This window comes from Diorhabda carinulata, chromosome X, assembly GCF_026250575.1.
Source record: "Diorhabda carinulata isolate Delta chromosome X, icDioCari1.1, whole genome shotgun sequence".
Taxonomy (NCBI): Eukaryota; Metazoa; Arthropoda; class Insecta; order Coleoptera; family Chrysomelidae; genus Diorhabda; species Diorhabda carinulata.
In genome coordinates, this window is record NC_079472.1 from 9,882,711 (window position 1) to 9,907,110 (window position 24,400).

Genomic DNA, 24,400 nt, shown 5'->3' on the forward strand with positions numbered 1-24,400 from the left:
AAGAAATAGATTTTAAAAATTCTTATGTGGATCGGTCTATGTACATATTAGTTAGTCTAAAAATATTTACATTGTACAATGTGTGGTTGATCTAGTGATTTGTACTTGAGATGAAAATACCATTGAGAAGTTTAAACATTAATTAATGAATACATTTTCAATGATTGATTCAACACATATATTAAAGCAGTATTAAGTAGATTTAATATGGCATATTGTGAATATGTGAGTATACCGCTAGTAACTAATTTAAATTAGGCGTTGGAATCCAATGAAAATTACGATGCTCTGTGTCGAAGTCTCATCGGGTGTCTAATGTATTTAATGGTTTGTTCAAGACCTTATCTAACTCTAACTATAAATATATTGAGCAGATATGTGAATAAATATAACCAAGAACTTTGGATATGTTTAACACGAGTACTGAGGTACTTGCAAGGTACTATATATTTAAAATTAAAATATGTAAAGGGAACATATGATAATATATTTACAGGATATGTTGACTCTGATTGGGGAGGAAACGATAATGAAAAAGTACAACGAGTTATTTATTTAAGTTGTATGATAGATGTACAATTACGTTGGAATATGAAAAGACAAACATCTGTGACAGGTTCATCCACAAATGCTGAATATATCGCGCCGAATGAAGCTGTCAAAGAGGCAATGTGGTTAAAGATTTTAGCATCAGGTATAAACCTGGAAACTAAAGAACGTATCTTAATATACGAAGATAACAGTGGGTGTATTAGCATATCTAATAATCCTACAAGCCACAAAGAATTAAAATATATTGACATCAAATTTTATTGTTAAACGTATTTTAACTGGCAAGAAAATTGCAGACATGTGACGAAGCCAATACCAAATTCCTGGAGTTGAGAGCAAAAATGGGAATGGACGATTGATTAATAAATAATATTTAGATAAAATATTATAATTTTTTTGATCTGATAAGGTTTTTTATGGGTTTCCCTTATCGTGATGATAGGCAGATATCGGTTCACTATATAATAACCGTCGCAAACAAAGAGTTAACGGAAGGTATGTCGATTAATATTAGAAGTAAGGTATTCAAATATTGTATTTAGTTACCATATTGTTATAAATAAATTCTTCCAATTGACATTTTAAATCACAAATAAGATTAATTTTTGAGAGGGCGTGTGGGAATATTGCATGCAATACAAACCCAAAATATATAGTTTAGATAGGAGGTAGTTAGTTCTCTCCGATCCTTAACATTGTAAGGATATACCTTCGAAACTCTAACAGAAAAAAAATAATCTCCCAATTGATAACGTATTTAGTTTTTTTTCATAAATACGCCGTTACCTAATCCATAATCCCAACAATTTATATAACTGTCTTCAAGAATCTCTAGATTATAATCCACGGATAAAATTATACACGAACAAATTTTTGCCATAGTAATAGAATAGGCATAATTTAACAAATTATTATTGTAATTTAATTAATTTGCAATTTCATTGTCTGCGCTACTGGACAATTTGAATTATGTAATACAACAGCGAATAAAAAAGATTTAAATAAATTCGTATTTTTTAGTTCAATCAGATTACCAAAAGTGGCAAAGTGATAACATGATTCAAAATTATTTTTTGTTTAGTATCTTAGTCATAGGTAGTATTATATTAGAAGGAAATGTAAGTTTTATTCATATTGATTCATTAAAGAAAATTTCATTCATAATAAATTTCTTATTTAAATATTTTTGTTATTTTAAGTGCGAACCTTCAGAGAATGGTAATGTCACCGTTAAAGATTTTTGTATTAAGGAAACTGGTATTAGTAAAGAAAAAGTAAAACAAATGGAAGATGAATCTATAGAAGAACTAGACGAAGATTGTTACTGTTACCTTCATTGTATATTTATATCTCTAAAGTTGATTGATGAAAAAGGTTTTACATCATTTTCACTTTTACAAAAATTTTAATATAATATATTTTCAGGTAAACTTGACGTTATGAAAACAATGAAGGAATTCCCAGATTTTAACGAAGAATGTTTAAAGAAAGTTCCTCAAATTATGGAATGCACTGATATTGCAGCTCTCGATGTTTGCGAATCCTAGTTGCTTAAAAACTTAGTTTGAAATTAATTTTATTATAACATTTTGTCCTAAATTGGAATGTTGTAAAACATCTAATAATTATTAAATATATTTAATGTGGGCCAATGCGTACAATAAAGAAATGTAAGTAAAAACAATCTTTTATTCCCAAACTTGATTAGTCTACTTTTATTTTATAAAGTATGTTTGTAATTCAGTGCAAGTAAACGTATTTTAGATTATTTTTATAATACCTATTTAAAATGGAAAAGGAATTAAGCATAAGGTGATTTCTTTACATTCATTAATCCATGTCGTACAATTATAAATAATATATAAATAAAACTTTGTTAATTTGTAATAATCAAAATTTAGTTTATAAATATATGAATTCATTTTGGTATTTAAATAACTTTTACTGTTTGTTCGATCGAGAATTACGTTTCGAGTTATTTTCGGGATAAAATATTTATTATCGTTTTCAATGTTTTGTTCAGTTATTTCAATTCTAGATGAATGTAGCTTGGTGATACCAGAAAATCTATATTATATAATTTAGAGGTTTGGCCTCATAATTTCCTATATACTCATTTCTCGGAAAAAAATTCGTGTAAAAGAATCTTTTTATATAATATAGTATCTACTAGGCCAGGTTATTTCACCGTAATATCTATTCAAATAAATTGATGATATCTAATTTTTAAAATATTAAATCATATAACCTTCTACCATAATTTGAATGCATTTCCTGTCATTTTAAACGTATATTAGTCCTCTGCAAAATGTTTAACAAACAAGTTCCAGCAAAACAGTTTTTAAAAGTATCAACATTCCTAGTACATCCAAAGTAAAAATCAGCGTACCAGTACCGGATACAAAAACTATAAATTCAAGATTTAATGGTGTTAACACAGAAACAGAAGATATTACAAGACAAGCTTTTTTACAAAACAGGTACGTCTTATTTCTTATATCGATTATGACAAACAATGTAGTACGAAAAAATAAATTCATTGGAATAAAACTAGTATCTAATAATAAAAAAACTAAGCACGTTTTTTCCTATTAGTTTACTCTAGACACTTGAATTATTATTATTTACAATGAAAAAATGTTTATTGTCTTTAGCAAACAAATAATTATTTGGTATAGAAACAGTACAATTTCATATGCTGTTAGGCTAATAATAAAACTACCGTCATTTGGGAGGACTTTTCCCCTCGGGGTATCTTTGTCGAGATTATGAGAAAATGTTCAGTACTTAAAAATGGTTGATCCAAGTTACACCAGAAGCGCCTAATGTACTTAGATCAACCTTCCCAGATGTTGGCACCCCTGAGTTTTTGGCGGTCTAGGAATTACTGATCATTCCAAACAGCTGTTTTCTCTACCAAACATTCAACAAGTGCTTAATAGTGGTGTCGAACTTTAGTTTGTGGAGCCTCCCTGAACGAAAGGTGAGTTAAATCAACTATATATCTTATTTAGGTATATAATGAGTATTGACTATAAGCTGTTGTTTTTATTTAATTCGTTTGATTAAAATTAGGAAACTTTGTGGGTAAAGTCACTTCGTACTTCACCAGAAAAACGGAGTTTCTTTGCCCACCTAATTTTCTTGTTTAATCTTCATTAAATTACCATTTTTGAATATTGTAATGCTAATTTCATCTATAAAAATTATTGAAGTCTTATTATAACCTTATTACGTTTTTCTACCTACATTACAAATCGAACAAAATATTTGACAATACCAAGTACTTCGGAAGCTGAGAAAAAAAACGTGATACTGGAAGCGAGAGTACTATTGAAGACGATGACAAATATTCTGTGCATGACTCTAGTCTTTCCTCGATTTAATATGAGGCGGACCATAAAGAAGAAGACTATAGACTAACTGTTTCCTCTGTCCAACGTATGGTATCAGATAACGTCACATGCAATGCTGAAAATTTCTTTGTTGTTGAACTTAAAGGAAAGAAATCAGTGGCAAAAATACTAAGCTTTTGTATTGATGGGGACATACGAGTTTCATTCTTGCAAACATCTCACAAGGGAAAAACATTCAGATTCTTTGAAATTTTAGATGAGGCGAGCATTCCACGCACAGACATTATTCTCCAAGCAGATAATCCACAAGAAAGAAGAGGAGTTTTCCATTTTTTCCAAATATTTCTGAAGTGTCTTTTAATTTTTTTGAAGTGTGTATTAAAGTGTTTATTAAACCATCCTTTATTTTCATTAGACATTTTTAAAGTGTGATCTAAATGAGTTTATTGAAGAATTCAAGTTTCTATAAAAATATACACTAAATGAATTAAATTTGATTATGTATGCTCTTCAATCCTGATCCTTTTAACATGGCAGAGTGTAAAATTACAGACACGGGGAATATGAACCTATAAATATAGGAAAATGGTGATGACTTCGCCTACACACTTTTCAATTTTTTGCGACAAGATTTAATGATGTAATAGAAAAATCATTGATTCAGTATTTTCAGATCATAGTCGTACAAATTGGGTATTTTTTTTTCTGGAAAAACCATTTACAAATATCTGAAATTGAAATTTGATTGTAACTTCAAAAATGGGCAAAGTCCCTCGATTGATGGTACCACAGTTTTTTAATTATCATGAAATTTTTCAATTCAATTTTTACAATTTCAAATTCAACAACAAATAGTGAGAATGTAGAAAAAATATCGAAATTGTTAAACATAGCTTATATGTTTCTGTTTCATAGGGACACCGAAGGAATGAAATATGATGTGAAACATTATTATAAAATACTCAAAATTGGAGGGTTAGTTTTAGTATGGTTGATTTGCGGTTACGCACTGTGGGTGAATAACGAAAGAGATAAGGAATCATACGAACTAAATATTCCAAATGGTTCATCTTACAGTAAGTGCAGTGTTCTTTAATCAGCTAGTATGCGCAAGCCCTAGAAATGACAAAATCACAATCTTCAAATTGAACTTTATACCTAAGGCCCAATTTTACAAATGGAGTTTAACTCAAGCGTCGGTTTAAGCGGTGGATACCGGTTTTTCCACTTTTTATAAACTTCGGCTTAAACGTTACAGGCGATCAGATGGTAGTTTAACCTTTAGTTTATATTGGAATGGAGGATCCGAATTTAACTTTTTCATATTGTTCATCCAGTCACATCCGAGGCTAAGCCGTTGGATAAACCTCCTAAACCTCCTGGACGACCACCTATAAGGTGGTATGAAAGATGGTCCTCAGCATCCCAACTACTCCTGGCGAACCCTTGATGAAAATACAGGACCTAGTCCTAACGTAAGAAGAAGAAGATATTGTTCACAATATTATAAAGCATTTTGGTAGAATTATTAAGGATTTGCGCTTTATATTTAATGACATGACCGTTTTTGCTATTTTCATCATGCTATTCCATTGCCAACTCCTCTCACTTTTTTTTCTTTTTCCTTTTACGGTATCACTTTTTTTGGATTCGACTGTCTCTTTGTATTTCTTCACAATGTAAACCAAAAGTACTACTTCACAGAAATTGCACGATTTTTCTTATTTGTTTATACAACTTTCTTAACAGGTTGACTGCCGACCATATTTTTGAGGCACCCTCAGGCGCCATTAGGTTTTATTTGTTTTGTTGCCTTTATTTATGCCATAAATCATGTAAATTATAGTTTTATTATCTGTTTATATTTTTTGTTTCAAATTAGCGAAAAAAAAAGATGCTCCCATCGGCGCGGTCGGCGTGATACATTAATATTTTCATAAAATCAAAACAACATAAATAAATTTTCTCAAAGCAAACAAAAACATAAAGAATATCACATTAAAAGTACACTGGTAACAAGATATTATACCTACAAAAGAAAATTACGATCTATTAGTTTACAGTGAATAACCAGGAAAATGGAAATCACATAAACAAGTGGCAAAAAATATAGGAAATACCAGACTGACAAGAACTACATTTTTTTATGAAAGTCTTCAAATCAATTTACACAAAAACCAGGATTTCAGGGGCGTTGTTTGCATTCAAACGTCGTCTGTTTCCTCATTTTTTTTGCCCGCAGGTTCTACATTCCTTCCTAGAAACTCATGGTTTCGGATTATTTTTTTGGTTAAGAGAACGGACAAGACATCATCAGTTGGGTTTAACAGATCTCCGATTACCTCCAGTCTAAAGTAATAAAAACGAAGGCGACGACCACCAAAGTATGTAGATAGTATGCATTAGTTAAACTCATTTGCAGAACATGAATGAAAAGTTTCTAAAACCACCTTATCGTTTTGCTATTGAAAGTACTTCAACATTTGATCTGGGTGATCAATTCCTGACATATAGTTATGTATAGTATAAAATGGCTTTAGGTTTTTCAGCTTTTACCCCTTTTTATTCTAGAAAATGCCAGTTTCATTCCCAAATTCAGTGACGTCGCGTTTGTTCTTCCATTTTCCAACATGAATGCCATTAGAGTACCTAGATTCGTTTTTTCCTTCTTCTTAGGGTACCGATGCAATAGGTGTCATTTTCCAGAAACCTTATAGCTAAGACAACACTGTTGTAAAAGTTTTCAAGGTATACCGCGTGTCCTTGACCTAACTTTTCTTCAAGTAAGTGCATAACTACTTTGGTTGTATGTCCAGTTCCGCCATATTCATCTGATGAGCCTTCAAACACGCAGAATTTCAGCACCAACACATCATATTTGCCTTGAAAGATTGGACCACAGATCTTACTTTGTCTAAGCGATCTAGTGTTGGTAGATGTAAATTGTAGACACCTCAAGATGAGAAGAAATCTATTCCTTGAGATATGCTTCCGGAAAATGGATATATTGAAGAGCGGGTCCATTTTCCAGAATTTTCAATTCTGGAACTGTAAGGTGCTTCCAATTTGTGATACGTGACTTTGCAGATGTTTCACTGCTGAGAAAAATTTGAATAGCATAATCATTTTATCTGATCCATAATCTGCGATAAATTAGTGTCGTCAATTATAAGGCAGAGAAAATCTAAAGGTCTGCCTCTGCACAGAACCGGTACTAACAGCTCTTGATTTTTCTTGAATTTTTAATGTATATGTTTTTGTCCACTGGAAATTTGCTTGTGCCTTAGTCGGAGCTGGACCGATATTTACAGGCGAAGCCGGTCGATTTCCTAACTACTGGTCATCATCATGTCTATCTGCATCTGAATCACTTTCTGACTCTGATTCGTAGAGATGATCTTCATCTTCGGACTCCGAAAAATATTCGTCACCACTGCTACAAATTTTTTTAGAAGGACGCTGGAGCAGCTCCAACATACCCTTGCTAGCAACGACTGCATATTGGTACGTAAAAATTAAGCATACACATCACTTCGATCGGAGTAGTCGGCGTCGTTGATCGGTGTCAGTGCACTCCGATTGGAGTAGTCGGCACTCAACCTGTTACACAATTATCTTTAAAACAAATCTTGTTTATTCTTGGTTTAAATTTGAGCTCAAGCCATAGTTTAAATTTTAGTTTAATCTCCAGTTTTACCCGAGGCGGTAAAATTGACCCAATAAATAAAATAAAACTAGAAATTTATTTGAATCACGATATTATGAAGCATACTTGAAAAATAAGATTTTTAGGTTTTGTTCTTTACGAGCTTCCAAAAGATAATAAAATAAAAGTGATACTAGATGGCCGATTTCTTCCTCCCTATTATGCAAACTTGACAAGAGAACATATGGATGTATGGGTACAACTTATGGTGATGAAAGATGTACCCACCAATCCAGAGTACATTGATAATACAAATGTTATTTCACTACAGGTAAAACCCAATGATAATCCTTTAATCGATAAAAATTCGTTTTACTTTACTAAATTTACAAATCAAATATTGGTTTTTTTAGAACGTTTCGGAAAATTGGCAACTACCATTGGCAAATAACAAATTTCTTGATCAGATACCAGAAACGGAATGTAGTAAAGTGTTTCAGCTGATACCATATGAAACAAAAAATTTCACCTATCATTTGCTTAGTTTACAATTCAACACAAATTTACAATCGAATTTTACAGTATCGATGAAATATAATTTGCAGCCGACCAATCCAGAAGATGGCGTTTTGTACGCTGCTTTAATATTAATAATACTTTATTCCACTATTATATTTGAGGTAAATATATTTAATCACATATAACCGTTTATATGTATATATATATAGAAATTTCTATCAAAATTTCTATCAATTTGAATATTGAATTTTGAATTCCATGAGTTTAAAAATTTTTACAAGCTTTAATAATATCAAAATCACCGGAAATCTTGGCAAACATTTCATAGGTTAGGTCCTTATAAGTGAAATTGTAATTTATAGGTTAGGTGAGGTTAGTTGAATATTGAGGGTATGTTATCTTGAAATTATGATACTTAAAGATTCCAGGAAGCTTAGGAGCAACTGATTTAAATATAGTAAACGTGTATAAATAGGTGAAATAGAAATGTCAGAACTGACGTTTGAAAATGATAATTCAATGTTTAAGTCAGTGTCAGATGTGTTATACAATTTATAAATTTCTTTTATTTTTTATTTTTTAGACCTTTTGATATATCAATGCTTCTAAATGTTCTGATTTCAGGTCTCTTTTGTTTTGAAATTAGTTTTTTTAATGATTTTTGAAAGATTAATAAAAAATTGACGTTTCGACTACGACTTCAGTCTTTATCAAAATAAGTGAAGTAATTCCTATTGATATTTTACAAAAATTTGAAAAAAAAATATCGAAAAAGAGCTGAATCACTTTTTAATAAATGCAAAAAGAAAAATATCATGAAAATTGATGATCTCAGATTAAAACAACAACCTATTGCTAAAAATACAAATGAAATAAAATCAAAGATAAAGACTAAAATTAAGCCGAAACGTCAATTTTCTATCAATCTCTTAAAAATTATTAAAAAAAACTAATTTTAAAATAGAAGAGACCTAAAATCAAAAACATTTAGAAGCATTGATATATCAAAAGGTCTAAGAAGGTTTTCCGGCGCATATTATTATCGATCGTAATTAAAATAAATAAGAAGGATTTTACCCTCTAAAAACACCAAAAAATTCAACAATCGATAATAATATGCGTCGGAAAATCTTCGAGTACGTTGTAGAAACAAAAGTAAATTCAAAAATGTGGCAGCAGCTAAATACTTTTATGGTTCTTCGAACGCTCGATAGGGAGGAACTTAAACGTTCCACAAGCTTTAATTGGCTTATTAGCATTTTGACAAATTTTTTCATTTCAGGTAATTCACCGAACTATGGCTTCTATTTTGGCAAGCACAATTTCTGTAGCAGCTTTAGCTGCTTACGACCAAAGACCATCAATGGCAGAGCTAATATCTTGGATAGATATTGAAACTTTGATACTGTTGTTTTCTATGATGACAATTGTATCAATTTTCAGCGAAACCGGTATTTTTGATTACATCGCAGTTATTGCATTCCAAGTACGTATTTCGAATAATCGATACGTCAATTTATGAAATTAAGCTTCAATCTTGACTGCATATTCATGTAGATCATTATCCCAAACGTTCGTGATTAATTTTGAAAATAACAATTATGTTATAAATGTTTTATAGAAACTTCTCGAGTACTTAAAAAACGCATGGCTCAATTTATGATTAGTAATTCACTAGAACATACTTTTAAAGATAGTGCTTAATAGTGCTTTAAAAATAAGTTCTTAACTTACAATTTGCAAATCTTAAAGCACGGCATTACATATTTGCAAATGATACATTATTAGTATACACAGTTGAAAATGACAAATGCAAACAATAAACATATTAACGAAGACCTTAATAAATATTGCCGTTGGCTGTTTTCCAACAAGTTAAAAATAAATATTGAAAAAACCACGTATATAATTCTTAAAAAGAAACAAACTAGTAAACAATTTTGATTCAAAAATCAATAAGATTCTTTCGGAAAAAGTTGTCACACTTAAATATCTGGGACTGATAATAGATGGGAGTTTTTAAATTGTCAAATGATTATAAATCAAATAGTAAATAAAGTAAATCCTCTAGGTATAGGAATTTTTATGCATTTGGGGAGCCTGTGGGAAAAATAATTTCAATGAAATTCAAATCATGCAAAACAAGTTTTTAAAAATTTTGTTTAATTATCCCACACCAATAAATTTTTTGCATGAAGAGTTAGAGATATCAAGTCCTTATTGCAACTTGAACAATGTAAACTTGTTTATAAAATATTAAATAACCTGCAAAGATCAAATACAAACTTTAATTCAAATAATAAAATACACAGTTACAAATCAACGTCAAATACAGACTTATATCTATCGCAAAACAGAACTAACAGAGTATTAGATAATCCTGTTTTATCTGTTTAATCTTTAATAGTTTAAGTAATGAAATTATTTCAACAAATCTTTGTTAAAAAATGTAGAAGATTCTTAAAGACTTGGTAGGTACTGTGAGAAAATAAGTTGCGTAGTGCGACAACTTGAGACTGTTCACTCTAAGTTAATTAAGTCTCAAGGCCGGAGCTTTAAAGCACTGATTTAAGTTTCAAACAATTGCTAGTACTTTTGTAAAACGTTTAATTAATAAATAAAGTTATTCAAAAAAATGTAAGGACACTCTTTTTGAAAAAATTACTGAATTGAAATCTTGATTTTTTATTTCTCAGTAATAGATCATGAAACTAGTGGTAAAATATGTCACTTTCAGAAATCTGGAGGTAAGTTGTGGACACTGATCTACCTTCTATGCGGATTATCAACTCTTACTGCTTGTTTTTTGGATACGGTCACTGCAGCTCTCCTCGTCACACCCATTACGATTAAGTAAGCATTTAAGATGAACTTAAAACTAGTATCTTATTCTTGTAATTTCCATTAGGTTGTGTGAAGTTATGAAAATTAATCCGATTCAAATATTAATTTACACAGTATTATCCGCGAATATTGGAGGAGCTATAACGCCGATCGGAGATCCACCTAATGTCTTAATTGCCTCTTATCCAGATGTAGTTAAAGCTGTAAGAATATTCAATTCATATAGAGGAGAAGGTCCGAATATGGCCCCCTCTTATACATTTGATAATAACTCAAAATAATGTAGTCCTATGAATATAAAATTCAGCACCCAGATTGTTGTTACTTCCTTATGTAGTATTTTAGGACCAAAATATTTTGTAACAGTAGTCAAATGCCAATAAAAAACTTTTTTTTTGAAACAAGAAATATTTTGATAAAAAGTTGAACTTTAGCAAAAATTAGCGACAATAGTCGCAGACATAAGCGTCTTTTTTTGTTCCAGCACATTGTTCATTAAACACTGGCCTCATCGTTGGGTTGTCCTTGAAATGATCATCGCAAAACATGCATACCGCGTCTGCCACATCTGTAATGCCACCAATTTCTTCCATATCGTTATCCTCATCAGCTGGAGAAAAATCATCTGAATCTTCCTCATCCTCCCCTTCTTCCGACCAAGCAGTTTTTGATTCCCTTTGAAGTTGTCATTTCTAGTTTGCATTTCCCTTGCTACTTATATTTTGTTTGATGTTGCCAATTCCATTTTGCAAGGAGAGGAGGTGATTATTTGACATTTTGAAGATTTTCTTCCTCGATTCGATGTTTTCTTTCTCAATTTTGATATTGGCGATATGTCGAAAAGAGATACGAAATTTTTCAAGGGCCCTGCTTTATTCTTTCAAATTTACTCAGTTGTATCAGCTTCCTTGGAACTTCTTGCCATATTTGCTGCAAATTGAGGTCCAGTGTTTTCTTCTGGTCGAGGTCCTATAAGCAGCTTGATTGAGGATCATTGTCCAGGTTTTCATCCATTGATTCCTTTAAATCAACTGAGCCTACAGGTGTTGGTTTGCTCGAAGTATTGCAGGATTTTTCTGCTTCAGTTTGCTCACCGATGAAGTCAGCATCAGAAAAAACATTACGATTAAATGGAAAAATCTCTGTTACTCTAAATCCATTTGATTCTATTTCGGCAGTTTGAGATTTTAAAAATGTTTCCCCACTGTTTCTGCTTGATCAAATGGCCCTTTGGTTTTCATATACCTAGCATCTGATCTTTCTCTATAATAAGCCTTGAAGCTATCCATAAATGTTCTGTGGAAATTACAGTTTTATTTTATTTATGGTTAGGTGGAGACATTTTTGCAATTTTTACTACAACATGCAAGCTAACTCTGAATTTAAAGACAAAAATGTCAATAGAAAAAGTGATCTTTACTTACCTAGTGAATTAATTCCAATTTTACTGAAAATGAAATTTTTCCGGGGGCTCGATTGTTTTTGTCTAGCAGTTCAGCACGCATCTATAAATCAAACTAGACACGGTGAGAGTAATTTGAGGTATATTCTGGAGAATGGCGCTCTCAGTATTCCGAAATATTTGGGGTGACCCGTATTAGCATCAGGACACATATTCAGACCTTCTTCTCTAATATCTTAAACTTCGATGACTTTCTCACACCAGTTAAAATGATAAACTATTTTTTCCACTTTTTAGGGTGTCACTTTCGGTACATTTACTTTACACATGGGCGTTGGAGTTTGTATAACTCTCTTCGTAATCGGTCTGCAAATAAAAATTTTGTACAGAGACATGAAATATTATCAGTCCGATGAACCACAAGAAATTCGAGGTTTGTCAGAATTTTTTGTATATGTGATATGTCTTTTATAATACTTATTTTGTTTAGATTTGAAAAGAGAAATAGCTGCTTGGGAACGAACTGCAGCCTCTGTTAGTAGTTACAGTAGAGATGAAAATATAATTAAAGATACGTTATTAAAACAAACAGCACAACTTCAAAATAAATTGAAAGATACTGTTAATAATTGTTATTTCACTTCTTACGATACACGTGTGGAACAGATAGAAGATTTAAAAAGACAGGTAACGTGAAATAATCATATAAATCATATAAATAATAAAAAATAATTTTAATTGGCGAAAAAAAAACTAACAAAAGAAAGAAACTGGAAGATAGTGACTCCATAAATTTTCCAAACATGTTTACTGTAGTTAAATTTTTCAAGAAGGAACTTCAAGTTCTCGGAAGTCTCATTATTATCAGAGCTATGGGCAACCGACACTGAAAGACTTTTGTTTCCGTTGTATAGCAACTCTGCTTTCAAGCTAGTTTTTAAAGAGTCAATGAACAATCACCAGTGACTTGGACATTTAAAATATTCGGCACTACTGGAAAGTTATTACATTAACTAAATCATTTGAAAAGTAAGGTTTCATTTAATCATTTACGATGTCGGAAATAAGAAATTTTCGTACTAGGATAAAGTAAATACGAGACCCCAAATACTCAGCTTGTTTTTCAGACAAATCACGTACTAAATCGTTCAAATCACTTTGTATCAATAAATGCGGTTCTTTTGAAGTAGCCGGCTCATCACTTGGGTCACTCTCCTGAGATACCTTATCGGGTTGACTAAGAACATATTACGGACTAGATACAGAGTCTTGACTTTCTGCTTGATTTAGAGGCTTTGGCACAGGGAGTTCGGCACTATGTAGGATTGGTCTGCTAGCCGATGACAAGTTTGGGTAATGGACAGTGTGTTTAGATTTAGTGATGACGCATTTTGTTTGAATCAAACAAACATAACAATAATGTATTGATTCCGACCAAATAATTGATATACCAAAAGGCAAAACGTCGAGATTCTTGTTTAGCTTTAGTGGCGCACAGGAAAACGAAAATAGTTCATAAAGCACTTATCAATTAAGGGAACGGCGTAAATTTTCGACGCTGAGATGTAGAAATGGATTCTCTACACATATAACAAAAAATTTCCGGACTATTTGAACACTTTCGCGGTATATTTACAATGTAATAACCGTAATTTAGTTAACCATCTACTGCATGAATTATGAAAAACATGGAAAAAAATATTTGATAGTTGTTTGGGCTTTACTTAGAGATAAAATTTACTACAAAATCGAAATTAAATTCGTATGAAGAATGAAGGAACAAATATGAATTTAAGTATTTGGTATAAAATAAAAACTATAATAATTTTAATCTGAAATACCGAAAAACAGTTTCGTATGTCTTTGTAACATAAGAAAATAAGCATCTTCTACACTTTCTTTAAGTTTTTTCACCACAAAATCGACATTTTTGTCGGTTTTTCATCCATTCAGGCAAATGGTCTATTTTGTCAGTTCTTACAAAATAGACCATTGGATGGCCTGGATTGGATGGAGCAGGACTTCCGTACCTAGAAACTGGTGTTTCACCTCTACTGGGATTTACAGGACGCCCTTTTTTCACGCCATTACAGTTTTACCCAACACTTACGCATTCTGAAATAGCTTGCTTGAAATCAAATAGAGACATGTAATCGTCTGAATTTTTTCTGCGCCAATGAATCCAAGTATTCACAACACACATGTCTATCATACGAAAAAATATTCGTTTATATCATTTCTTAGATCTCAAATGAATTCTATACGAATCAAGCATAGAGTCCAATAAATCAAGGCCCCCTCCCATATATCGGTTATATACTTCAACTGCTTGAGGGCAATTAATGTTTTTCTATAGTTTTCCTTTTCTAAAGTACCTTCATTTTGTAGTCGTTGATTCTCTACTAAGTCGAAAGCATTTTAACCGGTTTATTATCAAACCAAGTAACGGTACCAACACCAACTTCGTTAATAGTAGCAACCTTGTCAATTAAAAATCCACGTTCTGCTCTTAATTTTTTAACTCCTTTTCTGGCGGCCTATCTATATTAATGAATCTGTACTTGAGGCAAAAGTTAATGCTATTGAACCACTTATCAAAATAGATCTTATAATTAACATATCTATTACAGTAAGACGAGTCACGACATTGCTGCTAACACCCAAGTCTGGTGCACCTTCAGGTAGTATATTACTTTCATCATCAGCAAAAATCTCAAAATCATAACTTCACTGAGAACTTGAATCTTATATCCACATTTATGAGGTTTCGCTGGATTGTTTCAGGTCATGATGAAGGGAGTTATCTGCTCATCAACTGCCAGATATTCCTCTTTGGGTACTAGTAAAAGCTGCTGCCTAATGCCTAAAAGTGAGCGCACTTTGAATAACGTATCATGACCTAGGACTGCCCAACGGGATATAATTATTGCTGTCTTTCAAGTGTAATTTTTGTTTATAACAAAAATCTATCATAGTTTCGTAAATTTGTGACTGTCCTGAAGGCTTGTTCGAGTAATATCTTGAGATCGGTAATTTCACTATTGACATGAATATTACCCTGCCAATAAATTGCTCCATTTCTGGAGCTGCGTGGCTCCAATAAAGTATTATTTTAGTGGGTTTATCTTTTTTGCCTTTCCTTTTTTCTGCGTGGTTGGTGGAGGGTTAGTTTCACCATCAGAGCGATCCCTATCTGTTTCGGATATAACAAGAGATCGTCACTATCGGAATCGGAAGCTAATTCATCATTACTAAGTGAGCCGTCCCCAGGTATAGTATTAACATGCTTCTGAGAGCCATAAAAACCAGCGCATACGAAACTATATATGACACCGCGGAAAAATTATTAAGTTAGGTTAGAATGCATACGAAACAATAAATTGTTTCATCAAAAAAGCCCCCCAGTATGATAGGAATATGCAAAAAAGTAAACATTAAATAACAAATATATAAAAAAGTACAATAACAGCACCAGGTTTTATTTACAAAAAAGTTTTTACAGACACTGAATTGAATTTCACACAAGCGCTTAGAAAAGTGAGGTTATAACCGAAATGACGCTAGACCATAGACAACAAAAAATATTTTCGAATTGCCAACATCCAATATCCATCAAGGCGACCAGCAATAATAACATTATCATTATACGAATATATACCAATATTTTTTTCTTTTCATTTATTTTTAACCATTCCATGTTTCATTTTTAGTATCCGATAAGAAATAAATCTTTGTTGATTAAATCCGGGATAACGCTCGCCCTGGTTATAAGCGTGTTTTTCTTGAATTCATTTCCAACTTTCTGTAAGTATAACGACTTAATTTTCGGTATAACAAATGAAGAATTTTATTCGAAGTGCAGAATAAAATGTTATGATTTATATTAAATTATACATGAGATACGTTTCAATGTTAGGCAACCTTGGTCTTGGATGGACAGCACTTTTGGGAGTAATACTCCTTCTTCTGCTCTATGATACAAAAGATCTAGAAGGAATATTTGCCAGAGTTGAATGGTCAACGTTGATATTTTTCGCATCTTTATTCATATTGATGGAGGTGAGATTAAATTCAATTATATATTATTGAATATTTTTAAATAAACGTCATTATTCGTGATATCGCAAATCCATTTTTGGTTTTCTACCTTGACTATAAAGTAACCGTCAACATATTAAAAGAATTCTAATACCACGGAGGTAAAGATTTCGTGGCGAAATTTAAAACCCGACCTTAATAAAGCCGAAGCGGTTTATTTTCATATATCTATATTATTTATATTCAAAAATTTCAGCAATTTTCATCTATTTTCAATAATGAATCAGTGACTTATGTTTGTTTAACGGCTCCAAGTTCAATAACATACATGAACCAGCTAACTGTATCTTACTGGATGGTACGATTTCTAATTTTTAGAATCTTACTTCAAACATTTCCTGCTAATGCCCATATCCAATATCTACAACTATCGACCGCATCATAAACCCAAAATCGTTCATTTATGAGCATCTGGTCGTCAGATATGTTCCTAAAATTATTTATTGATAACTAATCCTGCTCGGTATATGATTCCTAATTCTTTTTATATTACTTCACCGATTTACTTCTAATCCTCCATCCAGTTTTTAAAATGTCCCAACTATCAACCCTGTCATAAACTTAAAGTAAATTATCTATAACCGTCTGGTTTTAAGGGCGGATGTAATTTGGGCGGTAAAGGATTAATGTACTGGCCAAGACCGAAGGGTCATTTTAATCCTATGTGTATTTTGGGCGCTAACCGACTGAAGTATATGATTTAAGAAATACAGTTATTTATTAAATCACCGACATTTATAATAAGATATATTTTTGTATTTTTAGATTTTCCTATAAGAGAAATGACCTATTATCACTTAAGGTATGAAAAAATTTACCGTTAGAGGGGGCTACTTTGCAACACTACAGAATAAAGTAAATTTTATATTTCTTTATATTTTTATTTAGCACTTAAGTATATATTACATAGAAATAAGAGATTTACATAACCTAACCTAACCTAACCTACTTAAAAATCTATCAACTTTCCCTCTATTGGGTTATTTTATGACTCGACCTACCTGCACTTCATAGCGCCGAAAATACATGTCGGATTATCTACCCTTCTTGGTCAGACAGGTAAAGAAGGATGGTTAGCGCCCAAATTACACCCGCCGGGTTTCAAAACATCTAAAATCATTTGTCGTCTCAATAAAAGCTAATTCTCACGATTACAGAACCGACGTTTTACAAGTTTGTCGGAATTGAAAAAAATAACAGTAGTTACAAAAGCAGCATTTTTATCTGTCTATCTAATTTTCATATTTTTTCAAGCTGAGGTAATTCACCTTTTTGGTAGAAAAGCCCAACGTAATAACTAAAATAATTTGTGATTGTTTCGTATCTATCACAAAAATAAAATATAGTATCTCGTTTATTTACTACAAAAAACATATTTGATTTCATTTGAAAAATGAATTGATATTTTCAGGCATTATCTCATTTGGGATTAATCGATTGGGTAGGAAAACAAACGCAATATGTAATTACATCCGTAGGTCCAGAATCAAGACTGGCCACAGCATTAGTTTTAATTTTATGGGTGTCATCTGTAGTATCAGCTTTGGTAGATAATCTACCACTCGCAACAATGATGATACGAATAGCGGCAGACATGTCCAATAATGAGGATTTACATTTACCATTACCTCCACTAATTTGGGCTATTGCGTTTGGATCTTGTCTAGGAGGTTGGTAAAATTATTCTTTGAAATATACATAAGAGTTTTTTAGTTGTCTTCAACCGTCATATTGGCAATAACCCTTGTCTTATTTATTTAACAAAAAATCAGTTGAAAGTTCAGAGAACATTTCATATTTTGTGATAAATATACAGGGTGCTTCAAAAAAAGGTGATCCCGTCTCTAGGATTTATAGAAAACTGACAAATATTTAGGGTTTGCTCAGTAAAAAAATTTCGTATTAAAATTATTTTGATTAACAATATCTAATTTAATAAATAACAAGGTTTCAGAAATGTAATTACTATTGACTCAACGTCATAACTATCAATGAATGACAGTTTTTCATAACAAACTCAGAGAAAATACTATTTTCGTGTAAAATTCAAAGTTAAATAATTATGGGTACTCAGCTATTGGGGGCCTTAGTATGAAACAAACAACAGTTTGACTCCCAGAACCGCAATACACGATCATCAAATTGCTGTTTGATTCATACTAATGCCTCCAATAGCTCAGTGCCTATAGTTATTTAACTTTGCAAAACAAGATCCTATACTGATTAGACTGGATTTTTGTGAAACGTTACAAGAAACAATTTTTTTAAATGTATATGGTTTTTTACGCAACAAAAAATGTTCAATTCACATGATGCTTACTAATTAAAAATAATAAGAATTAATAACTTGTTATGTTCAAAACTACTTGGTACGAACCGTGTAACTAGCGTCCTCTATGAGAGTCAGACATCAAAACAAATTCATTGAATGTACCAGCTTCCAAGACATATTGGTGTAAAATTTCAAGACAATGTTGCCAGTATTTGCGGCAAAATCGTAAAAAATATGTATAAGTTCTTTTTCTTCGACGTTTTCTATGTATCCTAAGACGGGATCACCTTTTTTGAAACAACTTGTATAACAATATTATTGTCAATTGGCAATTTCAACTATCACAGATCCAATATTATGGCGAAATATGAATATTTACAGTAGGATGGAGAATAATGCTTGAATGGACCAAATTATTTTAAATGATAAATCAGTGTGAAATATAGAGATCCATCTTCAAATTTTCTTTCATTTTAAATCATTATCAGACAGTTGATAGTTATTGAAATAAATTAAAATTATAAATTTCAGGAAACAGTACTCTGTTAGGATCATCTTCAAACATTATTTGTGCAGGTGTGGCAGAACAACACGGTTATCGAATCACTTTTTTAGAATTCTTAAAGTAAGCATATAATAATATTCTAAAACATAACAATAATAGTTTCTATTCACTTCATTATTTTTTCTCAGAAATATTAGTCGCAAAATTATTATAAAATCATTATTTACTCATTTCATTTGTTCTCAATTGTTTAAAATATGTATTGAAGAGTGCAAAATAAGCGAGAGATAAACGCATTATCATTGGTGGTGGCGTCCTGGATTAATCATTATCATCAATCGGTACTAGTAGTCCGGGTGCGGTCAATGCTGCCGTGTGCAATCATAGAGCCAAAGATAAAACAGTGGAATTTTTATGTATTTTGAGTCGCTGAATCCAATATGCTCGACGTTTTTGCGAAAAACTAGTACGTTTTGTTTAAATCGCCATTGTTTAAACAAAGTATGACAATTTTTTATGCAAATATGGCCCATTTTAAGAGGATAAGGTCTTTTGTTTTTTTTCCGTATAATGCATATTTAAAAATCGACTATTATTACTAACTTTCGATGTTAATAACTTTTGACCAACTGAACATTTTTTAAAATTGTAAAGTAAGGTTCAAAGAACCTAACCTAACCAAAGTGTTGAAGATTTCCACATTTTGGATTTAGTTTCAAAGAAAGCTACTTCTGTTGATGCCTTTTTTAGTACACTCCATAAAATATTTATATTCCTTCAAATACTGTTCTTCCCTGGATTTCTCAGAGAGAAGATTCATAGTCGCTGCAGTTGCCAATTAAACATCTTCTGTTGTGCAGTTTAAACTTTCTTCACTATTACTCTTTATCACTAATAATAATACTACACTCCTTTTAATTAGACACAAAAAGGATTTTCTTGAACGAATATCAAGAAATAAAAATGTGACATTTTATAAGAGGAACGAATTGCCATGAGCAAGAAAGAGTTCACAGCCCACTAATTTAATAAAACAATTTTATAATTGCGTTAAAAGCATGAAAAACTGAACCACTACGGTATTTTTTTTCACGCTTTTGAACCTTTTCAAAAATTACATTATTTTGACTTTCTCTACAAAATATATATTTTCTATCGAGCTATAGCTATGTAAAGAATGAATTAAATATAAAAAAATACATGCATATTCTCTTTTGTGTATCTTAGATAAATGAGTTTCTATCAAATCACTCAGTACATTACTCGTATTGTAAAGTGGACTTTACACTAATAATTTCTGTACTCTTAAATTCTCCCAATCCCGTTAAATAATTAGAAATAAAAAATCAGTTAACTAAACTAAACTAACAATAACTAAACTTTTATTCTAATTTTTGAATGTTAACAGTAATGTTACCAGAAACATTTATTGTAGGAATTACTGGATGTGCTTCTTTATTTTCAATAATGCTGGAAGATGTGTAGATTTGGTTTAACACTTGTACAAAAGTTTCACTTATTCGTTTTCGTACTTTTTCGAAGACTTAATTCGAATAATTTGGCCTACTGCTTTCGCACTTTTCTCAGCAATTTTATTTTTTTTTATAATAAAAGAATAGTAAAAGGAGCTATTTTTCAGTAAAATTGTCAAATATGACATATGAAAAAACATTACGATATACGTCCGTAAAGTTATTATTACGGTACTCGATTAGATATTCTTGACTCGGCTCCTTCGTCGCCTCGTCCATAAACATCTATCTCGTACCGTACTAAATCACTTCCCGAACTTATAACGTAAATAACTATTATGTCATTCGAAACGTTTTTACGATTGAAATATTTTTGTTTTAGAGTTGGATTGCCAGTGATGTTATCCAGTACAGTTGTTATAACTTTGTACTTATTATTATGTCACGTCATTTTAAATTGGCAATAAGTAGAGATTTTATTGTTCATTTCAAGAATATATTGTTTTAATTATCAAATGATATTTATGTAAATAAAGTAAAACCATGTTTAATTTCATCTTATTTAAGTATACAAATATAACTGACCCGAAAAACGTTGTTTTGCAATATACATTATTTCTGGGAAATATTTAAGAAAAATTTTCAAAAATAACTGACACTATAAGTGTGTGGGGATATAATTATAATTGAAAGAGGAATGAACTAATAAGTAAGCCGTGCAATGGTTAGGTGGTTAGTTACACTTCTCCTGATGAGCAGCACATCCTGACTAACTCATTCTTAAATTTAAGTGTTCAAGTCCTTGTCCAAAGTACGGATGACCACTTTGGAATGCGCATAATATTCAACATCAGACTCGTGCTGGAATGCTAGTTGAAGGAATTAATCTAATGCAAATGCTCGAAGTAATTGTAGGCGTTGTTGGTCAATTCTGTTGACTACGAATCAGCGCGCTTCTCTCCGTTCTAATTGTCTTTGTTGATTTCGTTCATCTAATGCGTAACTGTGTCATACTCACGCGGAAATCTGCATTGTTTTGTTGGATTTGCATGAGATTTGATTGTTCGACGACTCAAATTGCTCCCTTTAAGTCTTGATAGCATTGTTGAATGTACATATAACCTGTAAATAAATCAAGTTAAAATACTTATTTGTGAGAAATAGTGTATTCGCTTGCTCATTATTTGACTTTCCTTTTACAATAATAAAGCACGCACATGTTTCTGTTTTGATTTGAAACTATTTCCAAAAAATGTTATGTACAATAAGTACAGGTACGGTAATGGCCGTTGTTAGCGGGAGCTCACAACATATGTTTATTCATATGAGAGTAAAAACTGTCTTTATCAGTTATTAATAAATTGTGAATAAATAATTACTGCCCTGGAAATTAATGATAAATTAACATGAGAGCTGCATAGAAAAATTAAAATAATACTTATAAAAGTCACTGCTACGATCGATAAAAATGGCCGAAAACTTTATAGTGAGTAAAACATGAGATCGGCTTTGTTCTCATACCTACCTCCGGGATGTTTGCTGGATGAGATGTGACAACGATAGACACCTGGCGGGAATAACTGATCGATGGGCATCCATCGCGATGAACGACCGGCGACGCTGGGAGAGCAATTTTAATTCAGAAAAGAAAACTGGAAATTGAAATTATAAACTCTGAATAAGAATTTATCGTAGTACAATTATTATATTCGATTACCATATTGCAACCTTATTGCAGATTTGTGGATAAAATAAAAGTTAAAAATCGTTATGGGAAAATAGGAGTGGGAAAGGGTGAAAAATTGAGAGTAATATGAATTTATTCTAAATCATGACAAAATAAAAATGAAAATCTTGCCAAAAATATTGGAGTTTATGATTAACAAATAAAAAATAAGGGTTGATCGTATAAGAATCTATAAAAAATAGATTGTAGCCGATTCCCGCCCTACTGAATATGCATATAAAATTTCATAAATGTATGTCAAGACACGAGCTCTTTATATACAATGCGGTCCAATATGTATGGAATAAATTAAATTTTACTTTTATCATGTACTATGTGAAAAAAACCATAATAATGTCGCATAATATGGATTTTTAATGTACTTTACATTTAAATTAAATGTTCAAAATGACCACCTTACACTTCTTGACAACCGATTCGATTTTTGAATTCTCGTATAACCTCGGGGTTTATTTTGTTAATTTCTTCCGTTATCCTCACTTTTAATTCAGTAATATTGTCTGGTCCATTAAAATATACTCAAGATTTTTAATAACCCCATAAGATGTAATCCAAAGGAGTCAAATCGGGGGATGTAGCCGGGCATTCGATCGTTCCACGTCTTCCAATCTACCTAGATTTAGATAAATTTAGATAAACCTCACCATTTACTACGCCCTTAAAACAATAAGGGCCAATAATTTTATTGTTAATGATACCAGCTCAAACGTTCACTTTTTAAGGATATTGAGTGTGAACGTCACTGTTTATCAGCCGTTTCGTGTAAATGAAATTTTTTTATGAATTGTAAATCTGCGGTTATTCTGTCCATCTTCTTTTCACAGAATTCTTGCCCTTTATCAAGATCATCTTCATTTAACTACTGAGTACCAACTGAACATTGTAAAGGTAACAAAGCTTTCAAAATAGATGATTTACTTACATCATTGTAGACGGGAAGTTCTCGAGTTGTCTTATGCGGATTTTCCTCAATCTCTAGAAGTACATCTATTTTTTTTTCATCATTTAATTGAACATTTTTACCTGGTTTTTCAATATTTTTTAAATGTCCAGTTTCTCGAATCTTTTTTTTCAATTTTGCTAGCTATAGACTTCGAAACGGGTATTTATTGATAAAAACTTCACAAACCTCCTTTTGAGTTCTTGTTTTAGGACAAATGAGGCCATAATTAAACTCAAAACGCGCACAAATATTATACTGACTTTTTTTAGTAACTTTAAATACCTAAATGACAGCAGCCTACTAGCTTTTTGACTAATATTTTAGTATTTTCAAAAATTCTTTCTTGATGTTTAGCAGAACAGATACGAAAATACCCGATTATTTCTAAAATATATTCTAATAAACCAGAAAATATCGCTGATTTAACAGTTCGGATAACGGAAGAAATTAACAAATAACCCCTGAGGTCATACAAAATGTTGTACGAGAATTCCAAAATCGCCTCGGTTATAGTCAAGAAGTGAATGGTTGTTATTTTGAAGTCTTGTGATAGAGACATTACCAAATTTCACATCTTAAAATTTCAATTTTGTCAGTTAGGATTGTACCAAATTTTAAAAACTTCATATTGTTAAACATAAGACTAAAATTCCTTTCCAGCCACACGATCCCCTTTCTTATTTAAAATTTTCGAGGGGGTGCTCGAGAGGGATACTATTTTTATACTGTCTGTCAAATGTCAATTTATAAATAAAAATCGACCTGTTTCAGGTTTTTTTACATAGTACATAATATCGCTAAAATATATCGCATTGTATAAGATTATTATTATACGTTAAAAATATCCTTGAATTATGATAAATTATTATTTAACATGTTGAAAATTTCTCTTGAATATTATCTGAATTCCAAAGAATACAAGTAATCGTTTTGTTTTTGTCAAAGAAAGTTAACAAAAGTGCACAAAATTATCATCATTATAAATATAAAATTATCTCCTCAATAACATTTATGAATGGATTACGTTAAAAAGCAAAACAATTC

At 31.4% G+C, this 24,400-nt stretch overlaps 2 protein-coding genes across 7 annotated transcripts; both read left to right on the forward strand.

The window, feature by feature from the left end:
• The first annotated feature begins 1,534 nt into the window (after positions 1–1,534).
• Positions 1,535–2,233, forward strand: LOC130902229 (uncharacterized). The gene is made up of 3 exons (XM_057814185.1): positions 1,535–1,670; positions 1,752–1,926; positions 1,978–2,233. Exons 1-3 carry the CDS (start codon positions 1,608–1,610, stop codon positions 2,097–2,099), a joined length of 360 nt encoding a protein of 119 aa, XP_057670168.1. The 5' UTR covers positions 1,535–1,607; the 3' UTR covers positions 2,100–2,233.
• Positions 2,015–21,217, forward strand: LOC130902228 (P protein-like). Of its 6 annotated transcripts, none has more exons than XM_057814178.1 (15): positions 2,015–2,222; positions 2,877–3,032; positions 4,824–4,984; positions 7,701–7,885; positions 7,968–8,234; positions 9,356–9,559; positions 10,811–10,926; positions 10,982–11,120; positions 12,617–12,752; positions 12,810–13,006; positions 16,030–16,123; positions 16,236–16,378; positions 17,829–18,087; positions 19,221–19,314; positions 21,049–21,217. In XM_057814178.1, exons 1-15 carry the CDS (start codon positions 2,194–2,196, stop codon positions 21,131–21,133), a joined length of 2,265 nt encoding a protein of 754 aa, XP_057670161.1. In that variant the 5' UTR covers positions 2,015–2,193; the 3' UTR covers positions 21,134–21,217. The 6 variants fall into 6 exon arrangements, with proteins under 6 accessions (XP_057670161.1, XP_057670166.1, XP_057670162.1 ...); XM_057814183.1 differs by having other exon boundaries at positions 2,032–2,222; positions 2,916–3,032; XM_057814179.1 differs by lacking the exon at positions 2,015–2,222 and adding an exon at positions 2,234–2,364.
• Positions 21,218–24,400: the final 3,183 nt, after the last annotated feature.

What these genes read in the sequence shown, in the direction of transcription:
- LOC130902229 (XM_057814185.1), top strand. Translation starts at nt 1,608, where the DNA reads ATGATTCAAAATTATTTTTTGTTTAGTATCTTAGTCATAGGTAGTATT. An exon ending in GTATTATATTAGAAGGAAAT is followed by an intron (nt 1,671 to 1,751) that starts GTAAGTTTTATT and finishes TGTTATTTTAAG; the next exon opens with TGCGAACCTTCAGAGAATGG. An exon ending in AAAGTTGATTGATGAAAAAG is followed by an intron (nt 1,927 to 1,977) that starts GTTTTACATCAT and finishes ATATATTTTCAG; the next exon opens with GTAAACTTGACGTTATGAAA.
- LOC130902228 (XM_057814178.1), top strand. Translation starts at nt 2,194, where the DNA reads ATGTGGGCCAATGCGTACAATAAAGAAAT. An exon ending in ATTCCACTATTATATTTGAG is followed by an intron (nt 8,235 to 9,355) that starts GTAAATATATTT and finishes TTTTCATTTCAG; the next exon opens with GTAATTCACCGAACTATGGC. An exon ending in TCGCAGTTATTGCATTCCAA is followed by an intron (nt 9,560 to 10,810) that starts GTACGTATTTCG and finishes TGTCACTTTCAG; the next exon opens with AAATCTGGAGGTAAGTTGTG.